We start from the raw sequence: 27,425 nt of genomic DNA on the forward strand, positions 1-27,425 counted from the left end.
CTCCCGGGTTCAAGCAATTCTGCTGCCTCAGCCTCCTAAGTAGCTGGGATTACGGGCATGAGCCACCACACCTGGCTAATTTTTGTATTTTTATTAGAGATGGGGTTCCACCATGTTGGCCAGGTTGTTCTCGAACTCCTGGTCTCAAGTGATCTACCAGCCTCAGCCTCCTACAAGTGCTGGGATTAGGTGTGAGCCACTGTGCCCTGTTTGGCTAGTTGTTTTATTTTTGTTTTTGTTTTTTTAATGTGGTAGCTGGAGTCTTGATATATTGCCCAGGCCTCCCAAAGTAGGATTACAGGCGTGAGCCATCACTCCTGGCCTAGGAGGTCACTGTGATACCCTGTTTGAAGGGGATGGGGCCTGGACAGAGCAGAGGCTATGATGGGAGCCCCCTCTTCCCTTTCATCTATGACTCTCATTGCCCTTGCCCAGTTTTCTCTGCTTCCATTTAATTTTTATTTTTTATTTTTAGAGACAGGGTCTCACTCTCTTGTCCAGGCTGGAATGCAGTGGTGTGATCGTAGCTTACTGCAGCCTCCACTCCTGGACACAAGCATCCTCTCACCTCAGCCTTACAAGTAGCTGGGACTATATGCACAGGCTACCACACCAGGCTATTTGTTTCATTATTGGGTAGAGACACGGGTCTCCCTGTGTTGCCCAGGCTGGTGTCAAACTCCTGGCTTCAAGCATCCTTGCACCTTGCCCTTCCAAAGTGCTGGGATTATAGGCCACCCCACCTTGCTTCTCCAGTCCCTGACCGTCCCCACTGGCCAGCCCCAGAAAGCCCAGCAACGAGGGAGCCAGGCTGGGGCAGGAAACACGCAGCAGCTTCCTCTAGCGCCCACTTTATTAGGGGGCAGGTGCAGGAGGACCTAGGCCTGCTGTGTCTGCAGTAGTGCCCGCACCTGGCGGATCTGCCAGTCAACACTGGAGCGTGCAGTGCCACCCAAGGCACCATACTGCTCCACGCTGTGCCCGTAGTCCCACACGCAGCTCACGTCGCCCGAGAACAGGGGGCTGGGGAGAGAGGAAGAGGTGGGCCAGGGCGCCGGGCCACCCTGGGTTCCAGGCACCCAGGCTCACTTCCTAGGAGGCAGCATGGGGAAGGGGATGGGCCGCACCTGATGGTCTGCAGCTCCTGCAGTGACAGCTCGTTGAGGGCGACCCCCTTGGTCTCAGCCATGAACACGGCTTTCCCGGAAGCCTCGTGGGCCTGGCGGAATGGCATCTGGGTGCCAGGGAGGAAGATGGTGCTGAGGCAGCTTCCTCCATGCCCTGATCTGCCTCCACTGCCTGTGCCCCTTCTTTTTTTTTTTTTTTTTTTTTCTGACACTAAGTCTCGCTCTGTTGCCCACGCTGGAGTGCAGTGGCATGATCTCACCTCACTGCAACCTCCACCTCCCAGGTTCAAGCGATTCTCCTGCCTCAGCCTCCCGAATAGCTGGAATTACAGGAGTGTGCCACCACACTGGGCTAATTGTTGTATTTTTACAACAACTGTTGCATTTTACAACAAAAGAGACAGGGTTTCACCATGTTGACCAGGCTGGTCTTGAACCCCTGGCCTCAAGTGACCCACCTGCCTTGGCCTCCCAAAGTGCCGGCATTACAGGGGTGAGCCACCAGGATGGACCACCTGTGCCCCTTCCTGAGCTCCCCCACCCTCTGGGGGGCACCCTATCTCCTCACCCTCCCCTTGGCTGCTACACACTTACCCCTTTGCGGACCAGGTAATAGGCAAGGTCAGTGGCCAGCATGTCGGGGCTGAGAGCCTGTCCCATGTTCTCTCGGTGAATCTGTGGGCACAGGTGGGTGAGTGGTGAGCCCTGGGGACCCTGGGGTCTGAAGCTGCCAGGCCCAGGACCTGCTCCTCTGCTAGGATGTCCCTGCCTTGGGCAGATACTCTCTTACCCACTCGGCTCTGTCTCACTCTCAACTTGAACCATCTTCTCATAATTATCTATAATATTTACGTGTGCTATTAACGCTTACTGGTCTGTATGTTTTACTGGCCTTTATGTTTTCAAAGCGTCCTTATCTTTAGCATGCATCAGATGTTCCTGGAGGATTTGTTTTCTGTTTTAGGAGACAGTGTCTTGCTTTGTTGCCCAGGCTGGAGTGCAGTGGCCATGATAGCTCACTGCAGCCTGGACTCAAGGGATCTTCCAGCCTCAGCCTCCCAAATAGTTGGGACTACAGCCATGCACACCACCATGCCCAGCTAATTTGTTGTTGTTGTTTTGGGCTTTTTTGAGACAGGGTGTTCCTCTGTCGCTCAGGTTGGAGTGCAATGGCACAATCCTGGCTCTCTGCATCCTTGACCTCCTGGGCTCAAGGGATCCTCCCACATCAGTCTCCAGAGTGGCTGGGACCACAGGTATACACACCATCAAGACTGGCTGATTCAATTTTTTTACTTTTAGAGACAGGGTCTGGCTATGTTGCTCAGGCTGGTTTTGAACTCCTGGGCTCACGTGCTTCTTCTGCCTCAGCCTCTCAAAGTGCTGGGATTACAGGCACAAGCTACCAGGCCTAGCCACTGGAGAATTTACTAAGAAAAAAATACAAATTGCTGGGGACCACCCCCGGAGTCTCTGATTCAGCCATCTGGAGTGGGACCTCACATTGCATTTCTCAGGAGTTCTGAGGTGATGCTGGTGCTGCTAGTTGGGGGACTAGCTTCCAAAGACACTGTTTTTTATTTATTTATTATTATTATTTTTTGAGATGGAGTCTTGCTATCACACAGGCTGGGGTGCAGTGGTGCGATCTCTGCTCACTACAATCTCCATCTCCCAGGTTCAAGCAATTCTCCTGTCTCAGCCTCCCGAGTAGCTGGAATTACAGGCGTGTACCACCACACCCAGCTAATTTTTATATTTTTAGTAAAGACGGGGTTTTGCCATGTTGACCAGGCTGGTCTCGAACTGCTGACCTCAAGTGATCTGCCCACCTTAGTCTCACAAATTGATGGGATTACAGGCATGAGGCTCTGCGCCCAGCCAAGAAAGACCCATTTCAAGACACATCCTGAACTATCTAGGAATGAAATGATGTGATTATGGGAATTTGCTTCAAAATAAGGGGGTAAAGGAGTGGGGGAGAGCTGTAGGTAAAGACTGCCGGAGCCAGGATGTCTATAAGTTGATTATTATTGAAGCTGGGTGTCGGTACATAGGGTTCATTATGCATTCTCTAGCTGTTATATACATAAATTTCCCATAATAATTGGTTTTAAAAGAAATCGGCCAGGAAAGTGGCTCATGCCTATAATCCCAGCACTTTGGGAGACCAAGGTGGGAGAATGGCTTGGGGCTGGGAGTTTGAGACCAGCCTGGGAAACATGGGGAGACCCTGTCTCTACAAAAAATAAAAAAATTAGCCAGGCATGGTGGCGCATGTTTGTAGTCCCGGTTACTCTAGAGACTGAGGTGGGAGGATCACTTGAGCCTAGGAGTTTGAGACTGCAGTGAGCTACGACCGCACCACTGCACTCCAGCCTGGGTGACAGAGAGCGACCCTGTCTCTAAAAAAAGGTTTTGTTAGATATTTAATTGAATTTATATATTTGTAGGTGGAGTTTTACTCTGTAGTCCAGGCTGGAGTGCAGTGGCATGATCTTGGCTCACTACAACTTCCATCTCATGGGTTCAAGTGATTCTCCTGCCTCAGCCTCCTGAGTAGCTGGGATTACAGATGTGAGCCATCATGTCTGGCTAATTTTTGCATTTTTAGTAGAGAACATGGTTATGCCATGTTGGCCAGGCTGGTCTCAAACCCCCGACCTCAAGTGCTCCATCTGCCTCGGCCTCCCAAAGTGTGAGATTCCAGGCATGAGCCACTGCACCTGGCCTTTTGTATAGATTTTCTTTTTTTAAAAAGAGTTCTGGTCTGGCCAGTTGATAGACCCAAGGCCCCCTGAGTCTCATCTACTTCCACTGCAAGGCAGCAGTTTCTGTCCTTTCCCTGTTCCCCAGGAGCAGGAGCGAGCACACCTCTCCTTCCCTGCCCCAGGTCCTCCAGCCCCACCTCACCTCCTCCCAAGGCCACCCTCCCTGCATGCCCACCCCAGTGCCTGGGACCTAGGGAGGAGAGGCAGGTGGGTGACGTCTTGCCTGCAGCGTAGAGATGACGCCAGTGGCCACCTGCAGCACGGCACTCATAGTGTCTGACACTTCAAACACAGCTTCCTTGTCTTCCTGGGAGGCACATGGCAGGAGGTGAGGGCCTAGCAGCCCCCTTGCACCCAGGGTCCCCACAGTCCCACTCCCCCAACTGAGGCATCCCCACTGCCTTCCATGGGAAGAACACTCAGTACCCCAACAAAGGAAGGGCAGAGAGTCCAAGGGCAGCCATGGATGAGGCTGTGTGCACAGGATGGGAGGATGTATGGCAATCCCCGGGTGAGGCCCTGCCTGGGTGTGCCAGAGCCCTGAGAACTGGCACGTAGTAGGCAGGCCTCCCCTGGCCTCGCACCTGTAAGTCTTTGTTGTAGGTGCTGGGAAGTCCCTTGAGGGTCATCAGGAGCCCGGCACACTGCGGGAAGAGGGAGGCACAGGGGCTGGACCCGGGAACCTGCCCCCTGGCCACCCACCATCAGCCCAGAGGCTCCGCCCTTCCCCCCCCCCCCCCCCCCCCGCCTTGCTCACCCGCCCAAACACACGCCCAGCCTTGCTCCGGATCAGCTCCAAACTGTCGGGGTTTTTCTTCTGGGGCATCAGGCTGCTTCCCGTGCTGGGGACAGAGGTGCTGGCGCTGAAAGGGCTGGATCCTTGGCTGGTCCAGCAGGTCTGGCGGAGGGGTGGGGCAGGGAGGAAGGAAGCCACGCCCACGGGGGGTGGGGAATACAGAGGCCGGCAGGGGCAGACAGAGGTGGCAGTTCAGGGCTTACCTGTAGGCATCCGAGAGCTGCACGAAGCTGAATTCCTTGGTGCAGTAGAGGATGAGGTCCTCAGCCATCCTGCTGAGATGGGTCATGCATAGCGAAGCCCAGAACAGGAACTCAGCTGGGAGGGAGAAAAGGTTCCCAGTCACCAGGCCTCTCCTATCCCCACCCAGCCTGACCATACAGGGGTCGGGAGGAGGTTAGGCGGTGGGGGGACCCGGCTAAATTTTCATTTTTCGTAAAGATGGTGTCGTGCTATGTCGCCCAGGCTGGTCTGAAACTCATGGGCTCAAGCAATCCTCCTGCCTTGGCCTCCCAAAGTGCTGGGATTACAAACGTGAGCCACTGCACCTAGTCTGTTTTTTGTTATTGTTGTTTTAAATAAACCAGCTTTACCGAGTTTTTACTCACATACAATTTATCCATTTATTTATTTTTTTTTTTTGAGATGGAGTCTTGCTCCCATCGCGCAGGCTGGAGTGCAGTGGCGCAATCTCGGCTCACTGCAACCTCTACCTCCCAGGTTCAAGCGAATCTCCTTCCTCAGCCTCCCAAGGTGCTGGGATTACAGGCATGCACCACCATGCCCAGCTAATTTTTGTGCTTTTAGTAGAGACGGGGTTTCCTCATGTTGGCCAGGCTGGTCTTGAACTCCTGACCTGAGGTGATCCACCTACCTCGGCCTCCCAAAGTGCTAGGATTACAGGCGTGAGCCACCATGCCTGACCTATTTATTTTTATTTTATTTTATTTTTTGAGTTGGAGTTTCACTCTTGTTGCCCAGGCTGGAGTGCACTGGCGCGATCTCAGCTCACTGCAGCCTCCACCTCCTGGGTTCAAGCGATTCTCTGGCCTCAGCCTCCCGAGTAGCTGGGATTACAGGCACCTGCCACCACATGCCCAGCTAAATTTTGTATTCTTAGTAGAGATGGGGTTTCACCATGTTGGCCAGTGCTGGGATTACAGGCGTGAACCACTGTGCCCCACCCAATTTACCCATTTAAGCTTTACACTTCAGTGTACAACTATCACCACAACCAGCCTGTCTGTAGAGGGGTGGGAAGAGACTGGAGAGAAGCTGGGCTGAGGGACTAAAGTGAGGCACAGGGCAGGGGACTGGCTCCCCAAGACTTACCCACAAAGTCCCGCTCACTAGTGGCATCCATGCTGTTGAGAGTGATGGCCCCAAAGTTGAGTTCTGGGGGGTGAGAGGAAGCGGGGCTGGGCTGGAGGACAGGAAGTGGCCCCCTCTCCCCCAACTAGGTTGCCCAGCCCCCACCCCTCATCAGGGTGGGGTGGCAGCTGGGGGAGGGATCTTTTGCACAATCCCAGGAGGGAGGCAGGAGCCCTGAGTCTCTCAGTACCAAGCACCCCTGCCATGAGTGACCCCTAGACTTGATGAACTCAGTGCCCGTAGGCAATGAATGAAGGTTCCACCAGGAGCTACAGGCCCCTGCCCTCTGGTTTCAGGTGTGTCTGCGGGTCCTGGCAGGTGCTGAGGGTGCCTCTCCCTGGGGAGGAGGGGCAGGGCGTCTCACCTGCTCGAAGCAGCTCTCGGTCCACACTTAGGGGATTGCCTGCAATGGCCCCACTGCAGGGACAGGGATTCATAGTGACCAGGGCTCCTGGCAGGCAGCCCTGACACACACACACACACACACACACACGCACGCAAGCACACACAGAGAACCAAGTCCTGGTTGCCAGGGCAACCACCTGGTGCTCAGCCTCTTCCCTGGCCCAGTCGCCTTGGGTACAGAACACTTGTCCCCAAGCACCGAGTCACCCTGGGTGCAGGACACTTGTCTCCTGACACGTGTTCCCATATGTCAGGCTGAGGGCAGCAGGCTGGGCTTGCCAGGAGCCTTGCTGGAGGGCTCTGGCCCTGCTCAGACACATTCAATGGCTTGGTCGTCCCCACTTTAGCGAGAGCTGGGGCTCCATGCAGGGTCCCCCGCTGAGCAGATAAGGCGGCTTTCTGTCCCACTCTGCCCTTCCCAGCTCTGTCAATCCCTAAGGCTATACAGCAGCCACCCCCACCAGGCCCTCGGGGCACTGGAGCCTCACCCACCTCCCCAGGGGCAGGACATTGATCCGCTTCCGCACCTCCAGCAGCCGCTCAGAGTCTCGGGTCAGCGCCACGGCGTGGCTGTGGGAAGCCAGGGGCAAGAGGGTCAGGGCAGCCAGGGTCTTCCCCTCTAGCATGGCCCCTGCACCTCACCTGGCTCACCTCAGAATCCAGTGGCTCCAGCGGATGGGCTGGGCCCTCTGCAAATGGGTGTACCCCGGGAAGAGGACGTCACGTTCCCTGTGGGAGAGGAGGAGCAGGAGGTCGGGTGGAGGTTCGTGCAAGGCCTGCCTGTGACACTGGGACCCTGTCACCCCTGGAAAAAGTGTCGCCCTGCAGCATTCCACCTGAATGAGGGATCTGGTGATCTCCCAGGGACAAATCGGTCTTAAGGGAAAAAGGCCGGAAGTGGGGCCGTGTGAACCAAGGACTGGGCCTGAGCTGTGGGGCCTCCTGGGGTGAGGCTTTGCCAGAAACACCCAAAGTCCAGCCTCTGTAACTCAGCGTCTCCGAGCAGGGGCCAGAACAGGGGAGGAGGCCCATGTTGGGTATGACTTGGCCGTGAGAGGTTTTGAGGATCCTAGAAATAGCTGAGGCTCATTCAAGGGCTGCTCTGAGCAGGTGAGATGCCCTGCACCACATTCAAGTAGGCAGGGCAGAGGCAGAGGTGCTGTGACTGACGGTCCTGTTTTCTTGTTGTTTTGTTTTGTTTTTGTTTTTAGAGACAGGGTCTCATTCTGTTGCCCAGGTTGGAGTGCAGTGGCATGATCATAGCTCACTGCTGCCTCTATCTCCTGGGCTCAAGTGATCCTCCTGCCTCAGCCTCCTGAGTAGCTGGGACTAAAGGGACATGCCACCATGCCCGGCTAATTTTTAATTTTTTGTAAAGATGGGGTCTTGTGGCCGAGCACGGTGGCTCACGCCTGTAATCCCAGCACTTTGGGAGGCTGAGGCTGGTGGATCACGAGGTCAGGAGATCGAGACCATCCTGGCTAACACGGTGAAACCCTGTCTCTACTAAAACTACAAAAAATTAGCCGGTGTGGTGGTGGGCGCCTGTAGTCCCAGCTACTCGGGAGGCCGAGGCAGGAGAATGGCGTGAACCTGGGAGGCAGAGCTTGCAGTGAGCCGAGATTGCACCACTGCACTCCAGCCTGGGCGACAGAGTGAGACTCCATCTCACTCTGTGAGATGGGGTCTTGCCATGTTGCCCAGGGTGGTCTGAAACTCCTGGGTTCAGGCAATCCTCCTGCCTTGGCCTCCCAAAGGGCTGGGATTACAAATGTGAGCCACCATACCTGGCCTGTTTGTTGTTGTTGTTGTTGTTGTTTTTGAGAAAGAGTTTTGCTTTTGTTGCCCAGGCTGGAATGCAGTGGTATGATCTCAGCTCACTGCAACCTCTGCCTCCCAGGTTCAAGAGATTCTCCTGCCTCCCAAGTGGCTGGGATTACAGGTGCCTACCATCACACCCGGCTAATTTTGTGTATTTTTAGTAGAGATGGGGTTTCACCATGTTGGCCAGGCTGGTCTCGAACTGCTGACCTCAGGTGACCCACCCGCCTCAGCCTCCCAAAGTGCTGGGATTACAGGCATGAGCCATTGCACCTGGCCTGTTGTTTTAAATAAACCAGCTTTACTGAGATTATCATCCACAAACAATTTACTCATTTAAAATTTATACTTTACTGTACAACCATCACCATAACCAATTTTATAACATTTTCATCACCCCATAAATAAATTCTGTACTCAGGGCCAGGCACGGTGGCTCAAGCCTTTAATCCCAGCACTTTGGGAGGCCAAGAGGGAAGGATCACTTAAGGCCGGGAGTTTGAGACCAGCCTGAGCCACATAGAGAGACCCCGTTTCTACAAAATATTTAAAACATTCTCGGCTGGCCATGGTGGCTCATGCCTGTAATCCCAGCACTTTGGGAGTCCAAGGTGGGTGGATCACAAGGTCAGGAGATCGAGACCATCCTGGCTAACATGGTGAAAGCCTGTCTCTACTAAAAATACAAAAAATTAGCCAGGCGTGGTAGCGGGCACCTGTAGTCCCAGTTACTCTGGAAGCTGAGGCAGGAGAATGGCGTGAACCCAGGAGGCAGAGATTGCAGCGAGTAGAGATTGTGCCGCTGCACTCCAGCCTGGGCGACAGAGCGAGACTCCATCTCACAGGCGGTGCACACCTATGGTTCTAGCTACTCAGAAAGCTGAGGTGGGAGGATCATTTGATTCCAGGAGTTTGAGGCTGCAGTGAGCTATTACCAAGCCACTGTACTCCAGCCTAGGTGACAGAGCAGGATCTCATCTCTAAAGACAATTTAAAAATTAAGCTGAGTGCAGTGTTTATGGCTGTAATCCTAGCACTTTGGCAGGCCGAGGTGGGTGGATCACCTGAGCTCAGGAGTTCGAAACCAGCCTGGCCAACATGGCAAAACCCATCTCTACTGAAAAAAATACAAAAATTAGCTGGACATGGTGGTGCACACCTGTAATCTCAGCTACTTGGGAGGCTGAGGCACTACAATCACTTGAACCCAGGAGACAGAGTTTGCAGTTAGCTAAGATCGCACCACTATACCCCAGACTAGGCGGCAGAGCAAAACCCTGTCTCAAAAAAACAACAACAAAAAAATTTAAAGAAACCTTGAACTCAGTAGCAGACACTCCCTGTTCCTCCTAGCAGCCCTGCCCTACCTGCTGAGTGACAATTCTTGTGCCCTTGTTTCCCCCTAAGTCTGCGAAACAAGCATCACAGGGAGTTGAGGAAGAGAAGGGGTCTCTGACAACACATGGAGACTCCTCAGCAGCTCTTTGTCCAGGTCTATAAGGAACAAATCCAGTCCCAAAGACACCAGGTCTCAGAAGCCAAAGCCTGAAATGAGGCCAGCAGGAGGCAGCCTTTGGCTCTGTCTTTTGCCAGATGGACTGGTTGGGGACACAAAGCTTGGGATGGCGGATCTAGGGGACAGGCAGGGTGGGGAGTGACTCTGGCTGTGTTTGGCTTAGCTTCCTGCCCTCAACTCTGCAAATGGTGAGTTTTCTTTTTTTTTCTTTTTTTTCTTTGAGACGGAGTCTCACTCTGTAGCCCAGGCTGGAGTGCAGTGGCGCCATCTCGGTTCACTGCAACCTCTGCCTCCCGGGTTCAAGCAGTTCTCCTGCCTCAGCCTCCCGAGTAGCTGGGATTATAGGCACACACCACCATGCTTGCCTAATTTTTGTATTTTTAGTAGAGACAGAGTTTCACCATGTTGGCCAGGCTGGTCTCGAACTCCTGACCTCAGGTGATCCACCCACCTTGGCCTCCCAAAGTGCTGAGATTATAGGCATGAGCCACTGCACCCGGCCCCACGACGGGTGAGTCTTCCCTGCCTGCTGAGCTAGACTGGCATGGGAGCATTGGGGCCTGCAGGAAAAGGCCCACTCCTAGCTATTCTGCCTCGATCCTGGAGTTCTGGGATGCCCCTGTCCCTCAGGGCCTGGCACCCCCACCCTGTTCACCCCTGCCCCCTAGGTCTCCTGTTCAGGCTGCCATCACACCTCTGTCTGCCCCCTGGGTGTCCCTGTAGGACTCACGCCTCTGCCCTATCCACCATGGTCCTGATGAGCTCCCAGAGGAGGCTGGAGAGCGTGGAGCAGGTCTGCCGCATCCATAGCCTGAGGTCCGTGACCACCTGTGCGAGGAGGAGGTGGTGCTCAGGGAGGCCGACGTGTTGCTTCCCTGAGAAGCCAGGACAGTTGCAGAGCTCTAACTGCCCCCTGGGCTCCCCAAGTTTGGGACAACATGGAGCAGTGGGGTGGAGGGGCTAGAAGCACCTGGTCATTCCGGCTCCGTCCCGTGTGCAGCTTCCCTGCCGTTTCACCAATGAGCTCCTGGAGGTGAAGGGAGACCCAAGGTCTGTATCCCCCAAGGAGTCAACCCAGGCAGTTCCTCATCAGCCCTGCTAACCTACCTCCGTACCCCAGGGCTCCAGGTCCTGCCCAAATCTCTTGCCATTTCTGCTGAGGCCTGTTGTTCCTTTTTTTTTTTTTTTAATTTTTGTAGTTGTGGGACCTCGTTATGTTGCCCAGGCTGCTCTGGAACTCCTGGCCTCAAGCGATCCTCCCACCTCAGCCTCCCAAAGTGTTAGGATTATAGACATGAGCCAGGGTGCCTGGCCCATGTCCTAAGGTCTCACCTGCTGTCTGCCAATGGCGAAGTAAACAGAATGATGGTGCTAATGCTCAAAGTGGCCCTGGGCAAGGTGGAGAGGGGAGGCAGGAAAGCGGTGGGGCTCCAGGGGTCATACCTTCAGGCGGCGCTCGTTGGCTGTGTGGATGTCCTCATCATTGGGGCTGAGTTTGAAGGTGCCCTGGGCCCACTCCTCAGCCACCTATAGTGGGTAGCAGCAATGCCAGGGGTCAGGTGAGCAGGCATCAGCAGCTAAGAGAGCCCCAGCCCTGGTCCCACCCTATCCGTGATGACTGACTGTCCCCATCCAGGAGCTGAGTCCTAGAAGCGCACCCTGGGAGGGGGCATCTCAGGCCCACCTTTACCCATGAGCCATGTGGGTCACAGGGATCATTAAAAGATGGAGATAGGTAGACATCAAGGCACACAGTTAAACAGCACTTGAGTATATAATTAGTTCAATGTGAAACCACATATGAGCAACACTGCACTATTTGCTTAGGGATTTGGTGGGAGCCTGGGGCCACAGGGAAGGGGCCTTGGGTGGGGCTTTGGCCACGGCGAGTACCTTGTCTAGGCCATGGAGTATCTGGTCCATCTCGGCCTTGGTGAGGAGCCCTGCCTTCTCCAGGCCCCTGCTGTAGGCTTTGCTGCCTTGAACATCCACCTCCCAAAGGTGCCGGTCGTAGGCAATGGACGCGTTGAACTTCTCCATGATGGGGTCCACTGCACCCACAAACCGGCCACCCCAAAGCTTCCCACTCTGGCCAGGAGAGCAAGAACAATTAGTCTCTCCTCCACCCTCCAGAACAGCGCTTCTTGCAGTCTTCAGGAAACTTATCAAGTCTGATGGTAGCAGGGGCATCAGATCATTCTAACTGGGCAGAGAAGGAGGCTGAGACCTTCCCAGAGTCACCACCCTGGGAGTGAGCATGGGAACGTGGCTGAACTCCAAAAGTTTGGGTTCTTTTTTTTTTTTGAGACAGATTCTCACTCTGTCGGCCAGGCTGGAGTGCAGTGGCACCATCTCGGCTCACTGCAACCTCTGCCTCCCAGGTTCAAAAGATTCTCCTGCCTCAGACTCCCGAGTAGCTGGGATTACAGGCACATGCCACCACACCCCGCTAATTTTTGTATCATTAGTAGAGATGGGGTTTCACCATGTTGGCTAGGCTGGTCTTGAACTCCTGACCTCAGGTGATCCTCCCGCCTTGGCCTCTGAAAGTGCTAGGCTTACAGGCATGAGCCACTGCGTGTGGCCTTAAAGTTGGGGTTCTTTCTCACCACATGGCCCCACTCTGACGAGATGGTGGCAGGGCCTGAGGCATCCCTGGGACCACAGCAGAGCTTGTGGAACCTTTCCTGCCACTGACCAAGGTGCCAGGTGCCATCCTAATTGTTGACAAAACCCTCTGGGGTAGGCACCAACACAATTCCACTATGAAGAGGGGGAAACTGAGGCACAGAGGGGCATGCAGCCTGCCCTCACCTGGGGTGGGAGAGCCAGGGCTGCAGCCCAGCAGTCTGAAGTCAGAACCCATGCTCTTCACCCCTGTTCCACCAGGCAGAACCCACACTCTTCACCCCTGTTCCACCAGGCAGAACCCACACTCTTCACCCCGTTCCACCAGTCAGAACCCATGCTCTTCACCCCTGTTCCACCAGGGCTTCTGGACTTGGCTCTGGTGTCCTGAACCTTTGCTGCAGGGACAGGCAAAGAGGCCTTGAGGGTCTCCACCAAGCTTAAGTGCTCTGCAACTCTCTCCCTCACAGCTTGGAGCTGGACTAAGATCCCAATTCCTACCACTCCCTTGGCTCTGAAAAGCGCCCTGACACCCCCCATTGTCACTGGCCTTCTAGGAGGTCACTGGGTGACCCCTTACTCCCTAGGAGCCAAGGGCAGAGGAATGGTATGTAGGCATCTACGTTTTGTTCTTTTTTTTGAGATACAGTCTCACTCTGTCACCTAGGCTGGAGTGCAGTGGCATGATCTCGGCTCACAGCAACCTCCGCCTCCCGAGTTCAAGCCAATTTTCCTGCCTCAACCTCCCAACTAGCTGGAATTACAGGCATGTGCCACCACACCCGGCTGAGTTTTGTATTTTTAGTAGAGACAGGGTTTCACCATGTTGGTCAGACTGGTCTTGAACTCCTGATCTCAGGTGATCCCCTGAGCTTGGCCTCCCAAAGTGCTCGGGATTATAGGCATGAGCCACCGTGCCCAGCCCGTTTTGTTTGTTAAAAAAATTTTTTTAATTTTTTTTTTTTTTTTTTTTTTGAGATGGAGTCTCACTCTGTCATCCAGGCTGGGGTACAGTGGCGGGATCTTGGCTCAGTGCAAGCCCCACCTCCCAGGTTCACGCCATTCTCCTGCCTCAGCCTCCTAAGTAGCTGGGACTACAGGCGCCCGCCACCACGCCTGGCTAATTTTTTGGGTTTTTTTGTTTTGTTTTTTTTTTTAGCAGAGACCAGGTTTCACTGTGTTAGCCAGGATGGTCTTGATCTCCTGACCTCGTGATCTGCCTGCCTCGGCCTCCCAAAGTGCTGGGATTACAGGTGTGAGCCACCACACCCAGCTTTAAATTCTTTTTTAGACACAGGGTCTCACTCTGTTACCCAGCTTGGAGTGCAGTGGCACCATCATAGCTCACTGCAGCCTCAAACTCCTGGGCTCAACCAGTCCTCTCGCCTCAGCTTCCCCAGTAGTTGGGACTACAAGCATGCGCCACCACATCCAGACAGTTTTCAAAAATTTTGTAGGGTCGGGCCGGGGGCAGTGGCTCACGCCTGTAATCCTAGCACTTTGAGAGGCCGAGGCGGGTGGATCATGAGGTCAGGAGACCGAGACCATCCTGGCTAACATGGTGAAAACCCGTCTGTACTAAAAATACAAAAAATTAGCCGGGTGTGGTGGTGGGCGCCTGTAGTCCCAGCTACTCGGGAGGCTGAGGCAGGAGAATGGTGTGAACCTGGGAGGCGGAGCTTGCAGTGAGCAGAGATCGCGCCACTGCATTCCTGCCTGGGTGACAGAGCGAGACTCCGTTACAGGAAGAAAAAAAAAAAAATTGTAGGGCCAGGAGTGGTGGCTCACGCCTGTAATCCCAGCATTTTGGGAGGCTGAGGTGGGTGGATCACGAGGTCAGGAGATAGAGACCATCCTGGCCAACATGGTGAAATCGAGTCTCTACTAAAAATACAAAAGTGAGCTGGGCGTGGTGGTGCTCGCCTATAGTCCCAGCTACTTAGGAGGCTGAGGCAGGAGAATCACTTGAACCCAAGAGGCGGAGTTTGCAGTGAGCCAAGATTGTGCCACTGCACTCCAGCCTGGGTGACAGAGCAAGACTCTTTCTCAAAATAAATAAATAAATAAAAATTTAAAAAATTGGTAGAGACAGGGTCTCACTATGTTGCCTAGGCTGGTCTTGAACTTCTGGTCTCAAGCCATCCTCCAGCCTCAGCTTCCCAAAGTGCTGGGATTACAGACATGAGCCAAGGCGCTGGCCACATCTGTTTTGAAAGAGGGCAGAGACCAGGGCATGGGACGGATCGGGGACGGGGTACAGAATACCTGGGGCACAGCCCTAGTGCCCAGGACTGGGAGGAGGGTGGGGTGGAGGTGGGCATGTCACTTCACTGACGTCCTTTTTGTGGAAGGGAGTCTACAATGGCCAATGGGGACATATATCCTCCTCTATCCCCCTGCCATACCCCAGACTTCTATTAACTACCTGGCCTGGCACCTATTATTAAACCTCAGGGTTGGGAGGCTCAGGCAGGTGGATCACTTGAGGTCAGGAGTTCAAGATCAGCCTGGCCAACATGGTGAAACCCTGTTTGTACTAAAATACAAAAATTAGCCAGGCTCGGTGGCGGGCAGCTGTAGTCCCAGCCCCTTGGGAGTCTGAAGCAGGAGAATCGCTTGAACCCTGGAGGTAGAGGTTGTGGTGAGCAGAGATGGCGCCATTGCACTCCAGCTTGGGCAACAGAGCAAGACTCCTTCTTAGAAATAATAATAAGGGCCGGGCGCAGTGGCTCACGCCTGTAATCCCAGCCCTTTGGGAGGCCAAGATAGGCAGATCATGAGTCAGGAGATCGAGACCATCCTGGCTAACATGGTGAAACCCCGTTTTTACTAAAAATACAAAAATTAGCCGGGCGTGGTGGCGGGCGCCTGTAGTCCCAGCTACTCGGGAGATTGAGGCAGGAGAATGGCAGGAACCCGGGAGGCGGAGCTTGCAGTGAGCGGAGATCGCGCCAGCGCACTCCAGCCTGGGCGACAGAGCGAGACTCCGTCTCAAAAAAAAAAAAAAGATAATAATAATAAGATAAAGATAATAATAGTACCTATCTGATAGCCTTGTTGTGAGCATTTAATCAGATAGTATTTGCAAATTGCATATATAACATGGTGCCTGGTGCTCAGGAAGGACTTGAGAAATGCCAGCTGTTACTAAGGGAGGGCTGGCAGGGGATAGGACATGCTTCAGCTCCTGGTTCCTGGGTGCACCCCAGAGACCTCTACAGTGCTCTGGCCCTGAGCTGTGAGCTGACCCCTCCATGCCCAACAGCCCCGGCTGCCAAAGGACTCTGCCCTGCAGAGGCAGCCTCCACCCCCACCCCGTCTTTTGAGCTGGTCCTGCCCCTTACCCCATAGCTGCCCCACCAAGCCCAGATCTCCAGCAAAGCACCACGTGGGGCCCTGGTCCTGATCACTGGAGCCAGCCAGTCAGAATTGGGGCCGGCCTGCCCTTCAGCCGGGAGCCTGGCACCGCCTCCCCCAGCGGGCTCCTGGGCCACCCTGCCGAGGTTGTTAGTAATAAAAACAACTACTTAATAAGCGGAGCGGCAGCCAAACCAATTAGTGCCAACCTACAGGAAGGTCTGGGGCAAGCTGAGGTCACCTGGAGCACTGGGCTTGTGGGAAGCCAGACCACTGTGCTCCAGACCAAACTCCTATCCTTACTGGCAGGCATAATAGGACCCTACGGGGAGATCAGAGTGAGGTGCCTCCCCTTGGGCACTGAGGAGAGGGGAAGCCCAGTGTGGTAGCAGAAGGTGCTACTGCAAGCCAGGACACATCTGGGCCAGAATGGTCTCTTCAGGGCCAGGGGATGGGGCACTGAGTTGGGCTGGGTTGAAAGAGCAACAGTCAAGGTCGAATGTACATGGGAAATATTAGTTTTGGTTTTGGGATTTGTGGAGTTTTTTCCTTTTTTGAGGAAGAGTCTTGCTTTGTCCCCAGGGCTGGAGTGCAGTGGTATGATCTCGGCTTACTACAACCTCCGCCTCCTGAGTTCAAGCGATTCTCCTGCCTCAGTCTCCCAAATAGCTGGGACTACAGGCACCCACCACCACACCCGGCTAATTTTTGCATTTTTAGTAGAGATGGGGTTTCACCATGTTGGCCAGGCTGGTCTCAAACTCTTGACCTCAGATGATCCACCCGCCTCGGCCTCCCAAAGTGCTGGGATTTCAGGTGTGAACCACCATGACTGGCAGGGTTTTCTATTTTTATTTTTTGAAACTGGATCACATTCTGTTGCCTGGGTTGGAGTGCAGGGTGAGATCATGCTCACTGCAGTCTCAAACTTCTGGGTTCAAGCAATCCTCCTGCCTCCGCCTCCTGTGAGACTACAGGTGTACGCCACCACACCTGGGTAATTTTCAAAATTTTTTTGTAGAGACAGGATCTCACTATGTTGCCCAGGCTGGTCTGGAATTCCTGGGCTTCAGCAATCCTCCCGCCTCGGCTTCCCAAAGTAGAAATATCAGTACTGTTGTGGTTAGCCACCATTTATTGAGCACCTACTGTTGCTCAGCCCTGTGCTAGGGATTTGACATACGTTATTATGGCCTTTTATGAGGTGGGCAGTATCACCCCTATTTCACAAATGAGGAAAGAGGTTTGGAGGGCCCAAGTGACTGGTACAGAAACCAAGTCTGTTTGGCTCCGAAGTCCAGGCCCTGCTCCCCTGCCCCCCGCCCATGGCCCAGAAGCTTGCAGGGCACTGAGTAAAAGGAAGTGAATTGCTAGCTAATGAAGGCCAGAAGGGCCTGGAACCCAGACCTCCTGCTTCCCGGGGTTCCCTTCATGAAGCATCAGGTGAACAGCCCCTTTCCCCTGAAGGGTCCAAAGCAATGGCCTCATAATCTAGTGCCTTACAGAGGGAGGCCAACAGCTATTATTACCCCCATTGCCAGATAAATCAACTGTGGCCCAAAGGAAGGAAACCTCTGCTCGGGACTCCAGCATCTCAGTGGTCAGGAAGAGAAGCCAGGAGCCACTGACCCTAAGGAGCAGGGTCCAGTGAGACAGGAAGGGAACCAGGCACTGGGGTTGCTGGAGTCACGAGGTGAGGTCCCCTTTTTCTTGGTTCTTTCCACATGCCACAGTCAAGGACAAGAACACTTAGGGGCTAAGCCTTATTCTATAAACAGGGACAATTGCTCTAGCAGGAGAAGGGATGTGGTGTGGGGTGGGACCTGACAAAAGGACATGGGGAAGAAGGAATGAAGAGGTGGAAGGCTGAAGGCTTGGGAGCACTTTTCCTGGCCAGGCAGGCATCACTGTGAGGTGAGGGCAGAGCCACTCTACCCCTAGTAGTGTGGGTTGGTGGGTTTGCCAAAAGGGCTGCCTGGGGACACAGGTGAGTCCCAGTAAAGGTGACTGCTGAGCTCCAGAAGATGCGCCTGGGAGGGGTGGGGGTGCCGGCTTCCTGGGTAATTTTCAAAATTACTTCCTGGAGGGCGATTCCCAGCAGGGTGGCCCGAGGCAGGTCTGGCGCCCCTACCCTCTCGTTTGGAGGCTGGGAGGACCGGCGTCCCCGAGGTCCCACTCACCTCCGAGGCCATGTTGGGCAGTTCCTCGTCGTCCGGAAGCTTCGGTCCACCGGGTCTGGAAGACAAGACCGGACTGACGACCTCCTTGGCCAGCAGGGTCCCCCGGGCCAGGCTGGCTCCGAGCTCTGGGCACTGCGCTTGGCCGAGCGCAGCCCTTGGGAACACGGACGTGAGCGCATGCCACCGTTCTCGGCGTCCTCCACGCCCGTCCCGCCCATCCGGCCGCCTCGCACTCACCTCCGCCTGGTCGCACGGACACTGTCGCGCCCGCCACTGGCCAGGGCTTTTCTGGCTATGGGATGGCGTCAGCAGCCGCTGGCCCTGTCCCCACCCCTGGCGGCGGCCGCGTCAATAGGAGGCAGCCCAGTGGGTTGGGCGTTGCCTCCGTCCTCCAATCCTGGCTGTGGGCGGGGACACCTCCGGCTGAGCTAGGAGCTGAGCTGCACCGCGGCGGGGAAGCGGGCGGGTAAAGGGTTGGGGGGGCCCCCGATGTGGAAGGGGGTTGGGCTGGGGTTGGGGAGGGTAGTGCCCTGGCGTTCGCGCTGCGGTCAGCAGACACGCAGGAGACTGGAGACTCGGGCCAGGGGTAAAGGCTATGACATCAGGCCCGGGCCTGGCGGGTTCACAAGATATATAAGGTGAAATGGCATGTTCGCCCATCAATTCATTCATTCAACAAACACGTACCAAGCACTTCTATGTGCCAGGTACAGAGTTAGAAAGGCATCGAGGAAAAAGGAAGGAACATCAGAAATAAAGCCCGTGCCAGGCGCGGTGGCTCACAGCTGTAATCCCAGCACTTTGGGAGGCAGAGGTGGGAGGATCGCTTGAGGCTAAGAGTTGGAGATCAGCCTGGGCAATGTAACAAGATCCTGCCTCTACAAAAAATTAATTATAAAAGAAAATAGCCGGGCGTGGTGGTGCACGCCTGCAGTCCTAGCTACTGAGGAGGCTGAGGTGGGAGGAGCAGTGGAACCCAGGAGTTCGAGGCTGCAGTGAGATATTGTGTCACTGCACTCCAGCCTGATTCCTCTAAAAAAGAAATGCCACCGGAGGCCGGGCGCGGTGGCTCACGCCTGTAATCCCAACACTTTGGGAGGCCGAGGCAGGTGGATCATGAGGTCACGAGTTTGAGACCAGCCTGGCCAAGATGGTGAAACTCCATCTCTACTAAAAATACAAAAATCAGCCGGGCACGGTGGCGGGTGCCTGTAATCCCAGCGAGTCGGGAGGCTGAGGCAGGAGAATCGCTTGAACCTGGGAGGTGGAGATTGCAGTGAACTGAGATCGTGCCATTGCACTCCAGCCTGGATGACAGAGCAAGATTCCATCTCAAAAAAGAAAGAGAGAAAGGAAAAAAAGAAAAAAGGCCGGGCACCGTGGCTCATGCCTTTAATTCCAGCACTTTGAGAGGCTGAGGCGGGCGCATCACCTGAGATCAGGAATTCGAGACCAGCCTGGCTAACATGGTGAAACCCTGTCTCTATTAGCCAGGTGTGGTGGTGGGCGTGTGGTGGTGGGCGCCTGTAGTCCCAGCTACTCAGGCAGGAGAATCACTTGAACCAGGGAGGTGGAGGTTGCAGTGAGCTGAGATCATGCCACTGCACTCCAGCCTGGGCAACAGAGCGAGACTCCATCTCAAAAAAAAAAAAAAGTAAGGAGTGAAGGAGGGAAGGAGGGAAGAGGTGGGAAGAAAGGAAGGAAGGAGAAAGAAAGAAACAGAACAAAAGAAATGAAGCCTGACTTCAAGAAGTTCCAACATAGCATAGAGGAGGTGTGCAGGAAGCATGGGGGTGGAGCGTTGGGGGGCTATATTGGGTACTCAGGGAAGATGTCCTTGATCTGATTAATTAATTATTTAACCAAAATGACAGGCTGGATTCTAGGCACTGGGAGTACCCTGAAGGGCCTTCTAGTGAACCTGTCCTCTGAATTGGGTCTTGGAAGATGGGGGGAATTTGCCCAGGGAGGAAGGGGAGAAGAACATTCCAGGCAGAGGGAGAAGTCTGGACAAAAAAGGTGACTGGCCTGCTTTAAGAACAGGAAATCATCCAAGTGGCTATAATTATAACAAAAGGTAGGGAGGAGAGGTGGAAGGAGTTTGGGGGAAGGCTGTGAAGAGTTTTCAATGTCAAGAAAAGGAGTTTGTTCTTGGTCCTGTAGGTCATATAGGGAGCCCAAATCAATTTTAAAATCAGAGGAGCCACATTTATTTTATTATTTATTTATTTATTTGAGACAGAGTTTCGCTCTTATTGCCCAGGCTAGAGTGCAATGGCACAGTCCCGGCTCACTGCAACCTCCGCCTCTCAGATTCAAGGGATTCTCCTGCCTCAGCCTTCCAAGTAGCAAGGTTACAGACATGCACCACCATGCCTGGCTAATTTTGTATTTTTAGTAGAGACGGGATTTCTCCATGTTGGTCAGGCTGGTCTTGAGCTCCTGACCTCAGGTGATCCGCCCGCCTCGGCCTCCCAAAGTGCTGGAATTACAGGTGTGAGCCACCATGCCCAGCTGAAACCCCATCTTAAAAAAGAAAGAAAGGAAGGAAGAAAGATAAATCTAGCTATAGTGTTGAGGATGAAATGGAGGGAGAAGAAGAGACTAATGGCTGGAATGTGTTGTGGTTTGAAGGTTTTTAGCCCTCGCTCAACTCAAGAGTGGAATTACTTGGAGTTCTCAGAATGCATCCGACTGTTTCAAGCCTTCCTAAATGCTCTTCCCTGTGCCTGGGATGCCCTTCCCTCAGTGTCGGTCTTGCTACCTCCCATTCGTCCATCAGTATTCTAGCCAAACATCATCAATGTCAGGCAGACTCCCAGCTGATCCAGGTGTCCAACTCTGGGCTCCCGTGTGATCCTGAGTGTATGGGCATTTAGCAATCTTTTCCTGATTTGGGAGCACTGTCATAGTGCCTTCTGGGCCTTCTCCACTACCCAAGTGGTAAGCTCCTTGCAAGCAAAGCCTCATCTGACACATTTCTGTGCCCTGACTCCCAGCCCTCTCCTGTCTTCCCCCACAGAAGCCCTAGAACTGGGCTGCAGCTGACCACTGGGAGGACAGAAAAGACTGTTAGACCAACTGTATGCCTTGTGGTCCTGAAAAATGCGAAAGTGGAGTGGCAAGTCCCGAGATCCACCCGCTAGTGTCTGAGGCCTGGCATCCCTTCCTGGGAGGCCTCGTGTGAAAGTCAGTGGCGTTCTGCAGACGTGAGGTCGTACTTCTGAATATCCAGCAAAATCCTGGGGCCAAACCCTTTGACAAATGAACTGAGGCTAGAAAGAGAGTCGGAGAAGTGGTTTGACAGCAGAGCTATAACCACAATACCTAACATGGGTAAGTCACCAGGTGGCAGGCTCTGAGCTAAAATTCATCTCATTGCATCTTCACGACAGTGCTGTTTATAGATAAAGAAACAGAAGCTGGCAGGGCTTGGTGGTTGACACCTGTAATCTCAGGACTTTGGGAGGCCAAGTTGGGCAGATCAGCTGAAGTCAGGAGTTCGAGACCAGCCTGACCAACATAGAGAAAGCCTGTCTCTACTAAAAATACAAAATTAGCTGGACATGGTGGTGCATGCCTGTAATCCCAGCTACTCGGGAGGCTGAGGCAGGAGAATCGCTTGAATTGGGTGGCAGAGGTTTCAGTGAGCTGAAATCGCACCATTGTACTCTAGCCCGGGCAACAAGGGTGAAACTCCATCTCAAAAAAAAAAAAGAAAAAAAGAAACAGAAGCTGCAAAGCGTTAGGGGTTAGAGGACATGTACACAGGCACCCAGGTAGAAGAGGACAGTCAGTCTGGCTGCCCAGATGACAAAAGAGAGATTATCAGTCCAGGTTTGTTTGCAGCAAACAGCAAGCTTGCAAGCTTGGCATATGTGGAGTCCATGCTGTAGGGATGGAGAAGGGAACTCAGGAAGTGGAGAAAGACAGGAAGGCAAGCTGCGCATGGTGGCTCACGCCTGTGGTCCCAGCTACTCGGGAGGCTGAGGCAGGAGAATCCCCTGAACCCTGGAGGCGGAGGTTGCAGTGAGCTGAGATCGTGCCACTGCACTCTGGCCTGGGGACAGAGCAAGACTTGATCTAAAAAGAAAAAAAAGAAAGACAGGAAGGCAGCATAAAGGCTTGCAAAAAAACCCAAAAAATCAAAAACAAATAAACAAAAAGCAGATAAGTCAAAAGTGTCTGCAGCTGAGTCCCTGATGGTTGACACTGAAATGGACGTGAGCCTTTATCTTGACAAAGCATTAAAGACTTTATCTTGACTTGGCATTAAAGACTCATAGGAGGGCAGGATGCAGTGGCTTATGCCTGTAATCCCAAAGATTTACCGGTTTTACCATGACTCAAATCTTAAGATCTGTTTCTACTATTCAGTTCTTCAAACTGAAGCTCATTGAAAAAATAATGTATAATGTTATTTGTTTTATTATAGCAATTATTCCTCATTAAAGCAGTATTTAATGCAATTTCCAGTTATTTCTTTGGAGAATTTTATGTCATTGTTCCATTACCTTGCATGTTGTGAAGATGTGATGTGTGTTGCTTATCACAAAAATCAGTAAGCACAATAAAGTGGATGCCAAACCATCAAACACATAGATGTTCCTGCTGTGTCCCTGGATATGTAATAAGCAGGTGTAAAAAATATTTTAGGCTGGGCGTGGTGGCAGCCTGGGTGACAGAGCAAGACTCTGTCTCAAAAAAAAATCATAATAATAAATATTTTAATTACAGTTTTCCTATAAATATAGCTTATGAGAAAAAAACTTGATAGGAATAATACTGTATATTACTAATTTTTAACTATCCCTACGCAAACCTTATGACTCATAGAATTTTCTCATATACAGTATTCAGTGCACATTATGATTGGCTCAAGTACAGTAAGTTACTTCTAAGTAAAACTCTCAAGTCTGAGTCCCTATTTGTAGCTCTGCTTTTGGCTGTACATTTCTAGGATCAAGGCTGCTTATGTCTTTGCATTCATCCTTGGGGTTTGAGAGCGCTGTATTTGGGAGCGAGTTTAAAAATACATTAGGAGAGGGAAGCCATTAAAAGTTTCACTGTCAGAGATATTGCAGGTGCTAATACTGGATTTCATCTTTCAGATTTAATTTCTTTTATGGGTCTGGCTGGGCACGGTGGCTCACGCCTGTAATCCCAGCACTTTGGGAGGCCGAGGAGGGTGGATCATGAGGTCGGGAGATCGAGACCAACCTGGCTAACATGGTGAAACCCCGTCTCTACTAAAAATACACAAAATTAGCTGGGTGTGGTGGCAAGTGCCTGTAGTCCCAGCTACTCGGGAGGCTGAGGCAGGAGAATGGTGTGAACCCTGGAGGCGGAGCTTGCAGTGAGCCGAGATCGTGCCACTGCACTCCAGCCTGGGCAACAGAGCGAGACTCCGTCTCAAACAAACAAACAAACAAACAAAAAATTTATTTTATGAGTCTGTTAGTCATTCAATAAATCCCATAAGTATGTGTAATATTTCAATTATGTAAAACTCGTTTGTTACTTTAAAGCCTGTAATAGTGTGTTTTCAACCCGTTGCAATACCTTTGCTGAAATATTAACACATTAATAAAACTTTTCTTAAAAAAATAAACAAAAATAAAAATACAAAAATTAGCCAAGCGTTGTGGTGCATGCCTGTAATCCCAGCTACTCGAGAGGCTAAGGCAGGATAATCACTTGAACCCAGGAGGTGGAGGTTGCCGTGAGCCAAGATCACACCACTGCATTCCAGCCCAGGCAATTAAAAAAAAAAAAAAGGCCCAGGTGCTGTGGCTCACACCTGTAATCCCAGCACTTTGGGAGGCCGAGGTGGGTGGATCACGTGGTCAGAAGATGGAGACCATCCTGGTTACCATGGTGAAATCCCGTCTCTACTAAAAATATAAAAAATTAGCTTGGTGCAGTGGCGGGTGCCTCTAGTTCCAGCTACTCGGGAGGCTGAGGCAGGAGAATGGCATGAACCTAGGAGGTGGAGGTTGCAGTGAGCCAAGATCATGCCACTGTGCTTCAACCTGGGTGACAGAGCAGACTCTGCCTAAAAAAAAAGGAAATATCAATAAAGAGATAGAAAACCTGAAAAAGAAACTAAGAACAAATTTTGCAACTAAAAAGTATAACAAATAAAATGACAAATTGGCAGAATCAGTGATATAGTTTGAATGCTTGTCCCCCCAGACCTCATATTTAAATGTAATCCCAATGTTGGAGGTGGGCCCTGGTGGGAGATGTTTTGGTCATGGGGACAGATCCCTTACAAATGGCTTGATGCTCTCCTTGCAATAGTGAGTGAGTTATCGTGGGATCTGGTTGTTGAAAAGTGTGTGGCACCTCCTTCCTCTCTCTCTTCCTCCTGCTCGTGCTGTGTGGTGGGCTGGCTCTCCATCACCTTCCACCATGATTGTAAGTAAGCTTCCTGAGGCCTCACCAGAAGCAGATGCCAGCACCATCCTTCCCACAAAGCCTGCAGAACCATGAGCCAATGAAACCTCTTTTCTTTGTGAATTGTGCAGTCTTAGGTATTCCTTTATAGGAACACAAAGAATGGCCTAATACAAAAAAAAAAAAAAAAAGCAAATTTGAAGAAAGGACTATGGAAATTATCGAGTCTGAGGAATAGAAAGAAAAAAGCTTGAGGAAAAGTGAACAGAGCCTAAGAGACCTGCACCAAAGTATGCATGGTCAAAGTTCCAGAGGAGAAGGGGGGTGGGTGCTGAGAGAATATTTGAAGAAATAATAGCTGAAAACTTCCCAAACTTGACAAAAGACGTAAATATAAAAAATCCAAGAAGTTCAATGAACTCCAAGTAAGATGAACTCAGAGACCCATAGTGAGACACATTATAATTAAAGTTTTGAAAGCCAAGGAGAGAACCTTGAAAAGAGCATGAGAGAAGCAACTCCACATGCAAGGAATCCTCAATAAGATGAAAATCAGCAGATTTCTCATCAGAAGCTATAGAGATCAAAAAGTTAACACAGTGAAGTGGTAAAAGAAAAAGCTGTCAACTAAGTATCTTATATCCAGCAAAACTATCCTTCAAAAGTGAGGGAGTGGCCAGGTGTGGTGGCTCACACCTGTAATCCCAGCACTTTGGGAGGCCAAGGTGGGCAAATCACGAGGTCAGGAGTTTGAGACCAGCCTGACCAACATGATGAAATCCTGTCTCTACTAAAAATAAAAAAATTAGACAGGTGTGGTGGCACATGCCTGTAATGCCAGCTACTCGGGAGGCTGAGGCAGAAGAATTGCTTGAACCTGGGAGGCAGAGGTTGCAGTGAGCCGAGACTGTGCCACTGCACTCCAGCCTGGGTGACAGAGCGATACTCTGTCTCAAAAATAAAAAAAAAAAGAGGGAGATATTAGGACATTCAAGATAAACAAAAGTTGAGGGAGTTTGGGCCAGGGTGGTGGCTCACGCCTGTAATCTCAGCACTTTGGGAGGCCGAGGTGGGCGGATCACTTGAGGTGATCGAGAGTTCGAGACCAGCCTGACCAACATGGAGAAATCCCGTCTCTACTAAAATTACAAAATTAGCTGAGCGTGGTGGTGCATGCTTGTAATCCCAGCTACTCAGGAGGCTGAGGTAGGAGAATTGCTTGATCCCAGGAGGCGGAGTTTGCGGTGAGCCGAGATAGCACCATTGCACTCCAGCCTGGGCAACTAAGCAAAACTCTGTCTTAAAAAAATAAAAAGGCTGGCCAGGCATGGTGGCTCATGTCTATAATCCCAGAATTTTGGGAGACCAAGGCGGGCGGATCACAAGGTTAGGAGTTTGAGATCAGCCTAACCAACATGATGAAACCCTGTCTCCACTAAAAACACAAAAATTAGCTGGGTATGGTCGCAGATGCCTGCAATCCCAGCTACTCAGGAGGCTGAGGCAGGAGAATCTCTTGAACCCGGGTAGTAGAGGCTGCAGTGAGCTAAGATTGCACCACTGCACTCCAGCCTGGGTGACAGAGCAAGATTCTGTCTCAAAAAAATAATAAAAAATAAAAACCTCATTGTACTGGCTAGACTATTTTGTATGAAAAAAGAGGGAATATTTTGTATAGTGCTGAGTAGAAGTGATGGCAGTGGACATTCCTGTCTTGACCTGATCTTTAGGGGAAAGCATTTAGTCTTTCACCATCAAACATGTCATTACTTGTAGGTTGTTTGATGGTGCCCTTTATCAGTTTGAGGAAGTTCCCTTCTATTCCTAATTTGCTGAATTGATCCTGTCAAACACTTTTCTGAATCTATTGAGAGATATTCTGAATCTAATGGTTTTCTTTTTTAGTTTAATAAAGGAGTTGCGTTGTTTAAAAATAGCCTTATTGAGATATAATTCATATAGCATAAAATTCGCACATTTACAATGCACAATTCAGTGATTAGTACACTCAAAAGTTATGCAACCATTGCCACAACATAATTTAAAAACGTTTTCATAGGCCGGGCACGGTGGCTCACGCCTGTAATCCCAGCACTTTGGGAGGCCAAGGTGGGCAGATCACAAGGTCAGGAGTTTGAGACCAGCCTGGCCAACATGGTGAAACATTGTCTCTACTAAAGATACAAAAAAATTGGCCAAGTGTGGTGGCTGACGCCGCAAAAAAAAAAAAAAAAAAAAAAAAGATACAAAAAATTAGTGGGGCGTGGTGGCACACACCTGTACTCCCAGCTCCTTGGGAGGCTGAGGCAGGAGAATCGCTTGACTCTGGGACGCAGAGGTTGCAGTTAGCTGAGATCACACCATTGTACTCCAGGCTGGGCGACAGGGTGAGACTCCATCTCAAAAGAAAAAAAGAAAAAAAATTTTCTATAAAATAACTCCACAGCTATTAGTGTCTAAAACTTATTTTCTTCCATGCTGTGGATTGTCTTTTCACTTTCTTGGTTGCATCATTTGCAACAAAAATGTTTTGATTTTGATGAAGTCCAACATACTTATTTTTTTATTTTGTTTTTTGTACTTTTGGTGTCATCTCTAAAACAACATTACCTAGCCCAAGGTCATAAAGATTTACTCTTGTTTTCTTTGAAGAGTTTTATAATTTCAGCTCTTAAATTTAAGTCTATGGTCCAGTTTGAGTTAATTTTTCTATATGGGGAGAGGTAGGGGTGCAAGTGATTCTTTTGCGTGTGGATATGTAGTTACCTTTGCAGTATTTGTTGAAGAGACAAATTGTGGTCAAGTAGCATCATGGATTTGATTTGCATCTCCTTAGTGAATAATAATGTTGAGCATCTCTTCATATGTCTATTGGCTATTTGTATATCTTCTTTGGAGAAATATCTGTTCAAATTCTTTTCTCATTTTTATATTAGGTTGTCTTTTCAAATGTCCCCATCAGATTGTCTTGGAATTCTTGTAAAAAATCAGTTGACCTAAATGTAAGGTTTTATTTCTCTTTCTTTCTTTTCTTTTTTTTTGAGATGGAGTTTC

The 27,425-nt window shown here is 51.4% G+C and overlaps 1 protein-coding gene across 3 annotated transcripts; it reads right to left on the reverse strand.

Moving 5' to 3' along the window:
* Positions 1-835: 835 nt before the first annotated feature.
* On the reverse strand, positions 836-18,301 carry ASL (argininosuccinate lyase). 3 transcript variants are annotated; one of them, XM_009199346.3, is made up of 17 exons: positions 18,210-18,301; positions 17,973-18,027; positions 11,701-11,895; positions 11,251-11,334; positions 10,778-10,834; positions 10,538-10,635; positions 7,122-7,199; positions 6,963-7,040; positions 6,430-6,482; positions 6,027-6,089; positions 4,898-5,012; positions 4,656-4,740; positions 4,483-4,542; positions 4,122-4,205; positions 1,722-1,802; positions 1,128-1,234; positions 836-1,023 (listed from the first exon to the last, which is right to left on the reverse strand). In XM_009199346.3, the coding sequence occupies exons 2-17, from the start codon at positions 17,982-17,984 to the stop codon at positions 879-881; spliced, it is 1,395 nt and encodes a 464-aa protein (XP_009197610.1). In that variant the 5' UTR covers positions 17,985-18,027; positions 18,210-18,301; the 3' UTR covers positions 836-878. The 3 variants fall into 3 exon arrangements, with proteins under 3 accessions (XP_009197610.1, XP_017810237.1, XP_021789206.1); XM_017954748.3 differs by having other exon boundaries at positions 17,973-18,231; XM_021933514.2 differs by lacking the exons at positions 10,538-10,635; positions 10,778-10,834; positions 11,251-11,334; positions 11,701-11,895; positions 18,210-18,301 and having other exon boundaries at positions 17,973-18,203.
* Positions 18,302-27,425: the final 9,124 nt, after the last annotated feature.

The sequence above is a fragment of the Papio anubis genome, chromosome 4 (genome assembly GCF_008728515.1).
Source record: "Papio anubis isolate 15944 chromosome 4, Panubis1.0, whole genome shotgun sequence".
Classification (NCBI taxonomy): Eukaryota; Metazoa; Chordata; class Mammalia; order Primates; family Cercopithecidae; genus Papio; species Papio anubis.

What these genes read in the sequence shown, in the direction of transcription:
- ASL (XM_009199346.3), bottom strand. An exon ending in TGGAGCCACTGGATTCTGAG is followed by an intron (nt 7,041 to 7,121) that starts GTGAGCCAGGTG and finishes GGCTTCCCACAG; the next exon opens with CCACGCCGTGGCGCTGACCC. An exon ending in GCGTCATCTCTACGCTGCAG is followed by an intron (nt 1,803 to 4,121) that starts GCAAGACGTCAC and finishes CTGTGCCCACAG; the next exon opens with ATTCACCGAGAGAACATGGG.